At 43.4% G+C, this 7,036-nt stretch overlaps 1 protein-coding gene across 1 annotated transcript; it reads left to right on the top strand.

The window, feature by feature from the left end:
- Positions 1 to 311: 311 nt before the first annotated feature.
- On the top strand, positions 312 to 4,984 carry LOC129082649 (carcinoembryonic antigen-related cell adhesion molecule 21-like). Its single transcript, XM_054588378.1, has 3 exons — positions 312 to 408; positions 1,462 to 1,809; positions 4,704 to 4,984. The coding sequence occupies exons 1-3, from the start codon at positions 312 to 314 to the stop codon at positions 4,982 to 4,984; spliced, it is 726 nt and encodes a 241-aa protein (XP_054444353.1).
- The last annotated feature ends 2,052 nt before the right edge of the window (positions 4,985 to 7,036 follow it).

Below are 7,036 nucleotides of genomic sequence, written 5' to 3'. Positions count from 1 at the left end.
ACAGCAGGGGTGACTTCCCTGTGACAGGTTTTTCTGATTTAGCTCAAGAACTCCTGCTCTGGAGGGAAAAGTCAAATGTGGAAGAGAGAGGCTGCAGGAAAGGCTGCTATACACCTGACAGGGATGTGAGGAACTCCCAAAATCTGGACACCCCAGGTTGTGTTTTTGCAAACACAGCATAAGAACATGCATGTATATGCCTGTGTTTATATGCATGTGTGCACATGTGTGTGGTGTGAGATGTCTCAGGACTTGCCTGGGAACCAAAATATAGAGGAGGAGCACTGGTAAGTAGGGGCAAGTGCGGCGGAATGAAGGCAATGAGTGGGAGGGTCCTGTGCACAGACCTGCCCCCAGCTCACATGACAAGAATCGTAATCTTGCCCCAGCATAAAGCTGAGCGCACAGGTAGGACACTCAGCAGATTGCTTCAGTCTGGACACAGGTGCCTGTGAGCCTCACAGAACCTCAAGCTTCTCTCAGAGAGGGAGCCACAGGGCAGGCAGCAGACACCATGGGATCCCTTTCAGTCTCTCCCCACAGAGGACTTGTCCACTGGCAAGGGTTGCTACTCATTGGTAAGTAGGAGGCAATTCTTGGTGTAGACAAAGGATCTGCCACAGAGACTGGCTGGGATCTGCTGAGGAGACCAGTTTGCTGAGGACAGAGGGAAGGCTTCTGTTTGGACCTGAAGGTCAAAGAAAACAGAGCAGAGTAGGATGGGAAGGGTCTCAGCAAGAGGAAAATGTCATAAGCAGGAAGTAGTGAGAGGCAGGAAAACCTCAATTGCTGTTCTTTTCTTGTTAGACACCAGAGTATTGAATTATGAAAACTGATAATAATAATAATACTGATTTATGTCAGGAAACCCCAGGAAGAAAACTTAACCAGGGGTGCTAGGCATTGCCTTTATCATCAACCTCAGAAAGGGTCAAATACCCCACAAGGTACGAGCCTAGTGTTGCTCATTCATTCAACTGCATATATTAGCAGACTGTTGAAGTCGCTGGAGGTACAAGATGAGACAAGGCCCTGCTTTCATTGAGCCCAGGTTCTATGGAGGAGAGAGGGAAAAGGAAGGATCTAGATGTGACATAGGAGCCGTGGGGCGGGGGGGGGTGAAACAGAGCAGGGTCAGATCAAAAAGTGAGGACAGGATCTTTAGAGAAGATGGTCAGCAAAGGTGTCTTTCAAAATGCCTCTGAGTGTCCAAAGGAGTCTGTGCACAGTGAGGGGGTGAGCAAAAAAAACACCTGGAAAAGAGTATTTGAAACAGGAAAAGTAAGAGTTCCAGAGGTGCTGAAGTAATGGGGGCCATGCTGTTGACCTTGACCATTGAGACATCCTCACACGCAGACCAAGATTGAGTGATAAATAGACCTGCTCAGGATACAGGACCTCGTCTTTCCATCACAGTGCATACATACAAATATTGATCAATTTTTTTTTCTTATTTCCTAGTCTTAACCTTCTGGAGCATGCCCACCACAGCCCAGCTCGCTATTGTGTCGGCCAACGTTGCTGAAGGGAAGGATGTGCGTCTAGAGATGCGCAATGTACCTCCTGGTGCTTTAGACTTTGTGTGGTACAGGGGGGATATTGCAGACAAATACCGTGCAATTGTATTTTTTTCAAGAAGCAGAGGAATATATGTAAATGGTCCTGAATACACTGGTCGAGAGAGAATACTCTCTGACGGATCTTTGCTGATAAAGAAAGTCACTGCGAATTACGCAGGAAAGTACACTGTAGTAGTCTTCCTTCGAGATTTAAAAAGAGAAATAGGATTTGGACAGCTCCATGTATACCGTGAGTGATTGTTCTCTGACCTCTGGGTGCCGGGTGGGTGAATTCTACTTCACACACAGGATGATAACCCTGGACTCTGCCTCCATTCCTCTCTGCATTTTGTTTCATGTTGGATTTTGACATTTAATGCAGGGTACACAGAGTGTAGACAAACTTTCTAATACCTCAGTTCCCTTCCCAAATTCCAGCCCTGCCAGCAGTCAATGCAGACAGAAGGATCATTATGATGGAAGTAACTTAGCAAATAGAGACCAGTCTCAGTCAAGCACCCTGAGCAACTTCTTATGAACTTGACTCTGAGAATGACCCTGCTGTACTAGGTCAGAGCTTAGGCTGAGAAGCCTCCTGAAATTCTTACCAAGCTCAGCTCAAAAACCTCTCCCCAGAATCCTGTTCCAGAAACCTTGACTCCAAGGAATCTCATGAGCTTTTGCAAGGTTGGATTAGGCCTCTGGGAATGGCTGAGTGTGTAGCGGTTTAATGGATGCCCAAGTCACAAGGCTCCTGAGCTGGTCACCAGTCAGGACTCATGTGCAAGAATCACTTCCTGGCAGAAATGGACTTTGGTATCACCTGAGACTGTGTGGAAAGCACAGTTAGACAATGTTCTTGGATATAACTGACAGTCCTGGGGGACTTAGAAAGGTTTAGAAAAAGGTCAGTATCCCCACAATGAAACTGAGAAAAAAAGAGGCTCCTGGCAGCTCCTCAATCACCAGAGATCATCCCAGGGGATTCTCTCTTGAAGTCAATCAATTAGAGATTTCTCTTATTTGAACAGCTCTTCTATCCCAGGTTTAGGTCAGATACTGTAAGTATTGTAGTTTATATACTTATAACTTGGCAGCCAAATATTCATCGAGGATAAACTGAGGCACAGGGAGACACAGTCACTAAAGCAGAGTCACACCAACCATGAACAGCTGATCAGAGTCCCACAAGGTCTGTTGTAGCCATAGATTTGATTCCTCTACCTCAGAGGCCACATAAGGGTGTCTTTGGGTTCTTAAACAACAAACTGGTGCAGATCCTTTTGTCTTAGGCATCCTCAGCTAATAGGAATACATTTTGGTCTGTGTAGGGAAAAAAAGTATAAATAATGTTCTTTTTCTCTAGAACCAAAATATTTAGAACCAAAATTGTCAGAGTCACTGCACAGGTCTCCCCTTCAGGTGGCCTATCCACACCTCCCTGCACTGGACTTGACAACACTTATTTATTTGCTCTTGTTTTGGTGAAGTCACTCCCAGCAGATCAAAGGAAAGGACTTTAAATTCTCACTCCTCACTTTTCCCCTGAAACCAGCTCAGGGATTAACATGTAACAAACAGTTGCTTTTGATGAATTATGAAGAAAGAAATGGAGACTGAATAAATGAATGCATGCATGAATGAATGAATGAATGAATGAATGAATTATCCGAAATCTCATCAGATCCTGGAAACTGGATACTGAGTATTCTGAATTTGTACTGTGAGGGACAGGCTTTCTGTGCCCCCAGAAACAAAGACCATCATCTCAGACATTTTTCTTTTCTCTAGTAAAACAGTCTTTCTTGCAATTGGTTTGAGGCCCTGGGATGTTAATAATAATTTTCACATACAGAAGAATTTTAAGTTTTTCCAAATTTCTGTTTCCTAGCCAGCAAACACATATTGCCTTCAAGGGCCAGCATTTCAGCAAGCCCATGCTCCTGACGGGCTATAAGATACTTGTTTTGCAGTTGCACATGCCCCTCCCTGCCTTCAAGGGACAGAGGATGAGTTTAATGATCAAGGGCAGAGCACAGGATTCTGCTGCCATAATCAGCTTCTGCCAGTCCTTTTTCCCCTTTCCTAAATCATTTCTTGGTCTCTGCTCTATCATTTAGTGGCTCAATGGCTCATTTCAGTCACACTCACCTGGAAAGACCTGACCCACACTTCTTGGCCCAGAGGCCTAAGTAGTCAACTCACTGCTGGCTTGCTTCTGGTCTTTATGTGTTATTTCTCCTTGAACCTCAGTCTCTAGGATGTCCTGGGAAATGGTTCCTCATAGAAACCCACCTCACCTGGGTAATAGAAGCCTTTGCAGGTGGAAGGAAACACCCCTGGTCAGTGAAGCAGTCAGTTGGTCAGTGAAGAACCAGAAGTTCAGGGGTGTCTCTGTTGTCCAGTCATGTCTTTCCATAAGCAAACATTGATACTTAAATGACATGTGAGAAAGCCTGTACTTTCCCCAGACATAGAGCTGGAGTCCATATGTTCTCTGAGTGCTCAAATTCACATGCATTTTTGTGTGATGCACAGGCCTGTCTTGTTATTTCAAAGACTCAAGTTGACTGAGATGTGAAAGGTGCCAACTCTGGTAAAAGAAGCTTTTGGAGAAGTGAAAGGTGCTACACAGGGCAATTTTTATTCTCATATTTGAAGAGCTAAGTTACCACACCCAACATTAAAAGCAACAAATTCAGCCTAGAGAATTTTGATTTTCATTTTTATAAATAAAAGTGTTGTTGAGTATTTTTTCTGTGATGTTGGCCTTGATGTTTTATGAAATAAAAAAAAGTCCTAGGAAAAGATCAATAAAAGCTCATGAGAGAAAAATTGTACCTGATGTTGAGGTTATGAGACATATGGGCTGGGGAGGGGTTTTCTGTGGTGCTGCTACAAGATGTCTGAGAGAACAGCTAAGGAATCACCCTGAGGTATGTGGGGCCAGAGGGGAGATGCAGCTCTCTCCTTACATACGGCCTCCTGAACTTAGACAATTTTTCTTCTGCAAATGTTGGGAACACACTCTGGTGACTGTTCCATGGCTCACTGTGGGCTGCGAGTGGCTGAGATCTGCGTCAGCAGCGTGGCTCCATGTCTCCAGCTCATTCTTAATCAGTCACATTCTCTGTTTCTCTGTAGCACCTGTGATATTGGCCAGAGTCGAAGCCAGTAACACCACAGTCACAGAGAATGACGACAGTGTGGTCTTGCACTGCTACACAAACGGGGCCTCCATCCGGTGGTTGTTCAATGGCATGAAACTGGAGCTCACAGAGCGCATGACACTGTCCAAAGACCACCTATACCTCACCATAAACCCCGTCAAGAAGGAAGATTCAGGGACTTACCAGTGTGAGGCCTCCAACCCATTCATAGCTACTGAGAGTTGGCCCCTTGCCCTGGATGTGAAATCTGAGTGACCCTCCTTTCCTCCTGTATGATATTAAAGTGTAATTACAATTTTTTTTGCATTATAATAGAATGCATCTGAAGGTAAATAGTTATTAAAAGAGTTGCATTGAATCAATAAACTCAAAAGTGTCTTTCTGCACTGAGTTTTGAGTTTTTGGCTTTTTTTCTATTCCCTTTTTTTAAAATCATTGCACAAGTCTAAGGATCAGGACCACTCTCCTCCCTCATTTGTTGCTCACAAAAGTTTTCTCCATCCCTGATGTACATCAGAGATTCAAATGTAAGGAAATCAGAGTTACTTGGCTCAAAAATGAATAGCATTATACCTACACAATAAGGTCTACACTAAATATTGCTTTTTAGAAAAAAATACCGGATATAAAATAAAAAGAATTACTTGTGTGTCTGTGTGTGTGTATTGATGGAGTGAAAGAAATAATTGAGTCTTCATCTTCCAAGGGAGAAAACCTTAAGATAGATAATTTGTAAAAGTGATAAACTAGTTAGAAGAGGCAACACATGTTATACAGAGGTAACTTTGGTTACATCTGGGGGGGTCTACCATTGTTTGGAGCAGACACCCTTAGTGCAGCTCAGACAAAGAATCCAGAACCTTCCTGTGATCCCTCTAAACCAGCACACACAGAGACACGGGGCTTACTTTGACAGTGTAGTGTTGGCACAAATACAAGAAAAATGTCCAAAGGAAGCAATCTGGGGATTGGCTTTGCTCACAGTGTGACTATATAACAGAATAATAATTTTATACTCCAGCCACAATGGGAGTTCAAATCTCTTTGGAATTGTAGGTGATCACATAACTACAATTCTCTGGGCATTACTGACTGATTAAGATTTGTCCAAGAGACCAAACATTTTGGCTCTTTGTCTCAAAGACTTATGGTGAGCACTGATTTTTTTAAAATTTTCTTTGTATTTGTTGTTTCTTTTCAATAAAAAAGCATAACATTTAAAAATTATAATCCTTGGGTCATGAACCAGAATCAATACTACTTTATGCATGGTCTGCTTTTTTTCAGAAAAATCACTTATTTAACTTAACTTTTACCTTTTTTATGTATACATTTGGAAGGAGACTGACGATGTGGCTTCCAAGATAATCCCCTCAGGCAGGACTGGAGATGAGACTCACCGAGGAACGTGCTGCCACTTCCTGGGAAGCCTGCTCGCTGCTCTGCTCTCTGGCCACAGCCCCTCTGCAGCCTCCGGAGCCCGGAGTGCTGGGAGAGGCTTCTCATTTCATCCTTTTTATTCATTCAGGCCACAGTGCCTTTCTGACCTTTGAGCATGGGAAGGGGCCTTCTGCTCCAAGTCCAGGCTGTACAGGCCGTTCTCTCTCCCTTAAATGATCTTTCATTAGAGATTCCCATGATCTCTTTCACCTCCCTCTAGGCCTCACTCAAATGCTTCAGTATCATGAAGGTTCCCTGACCCTCTTACATTACTATGTAATCCCATCCAGTCCCCTCTCCTTCACTCCCCTTTATTACCCTTTAGAGGACGTATTGTCATTTGAAGTACTGCACGTTCATTCCTTGATCCCCTTTCTTTCTTTATAAGAACATCAGCTCCATAAGGCCAGTGACTCTCAGGATTACCTTTCTGTTTCTACAGCCACTATAAGCCTGTGCACAATGTCTGCTTATTCTTCAAAAGGCAATTAACTCAGATGTTAATAATTGCATATTAGGAGTAAGTAAATTCTTTTCAGTTTCACTGTCTGTAAAATGTGTATAATTCCAGGCTTGTCACTGTGTAGGAATCATGGTAATAATGAGCTTCATTTCTGGTATCAATGGCTAAGTAAGAAGAGCCACCAAACTCAAAATACCTGCTTATCTGACACGATCAAGGACATGAAAACAGGAAACTTCAATCATGATTATAAATGATTAATATTTCAGAGGTACAAAATCTTGGAGAAATTGCCTGGAGAAAAGACATATCGGGGTGCTTCTGAAGAGTCTGTTCTCGGGGCTTCTCACGGTTCCCTTCCCTCCATCTCACAATGCCCCCGAGAGACCCTCACTGTTCTCACG

This window comes from Pteronotus mesoamericanus, unplaced genomic scaffold (assembly GCF_021234165.1).
Source record: "Pteronotus mesoamericanus isolate MK-2021 breed Mesoamerican mustached bat unplaced genomic scaffold, CSHL_Meso_final scaffold_137, whole genome shotgun sequence".
Classification (NCBI taxonomy): Eukaryota; Metazoa; Chordata; class Mammalia; order Chiroptera; family Mormoopidae; genus Pteronotus; species Pteronotus mesoamericanus.
This window is presented reverse-complemented; position numbering and strand designations above follow the sequence as displayed.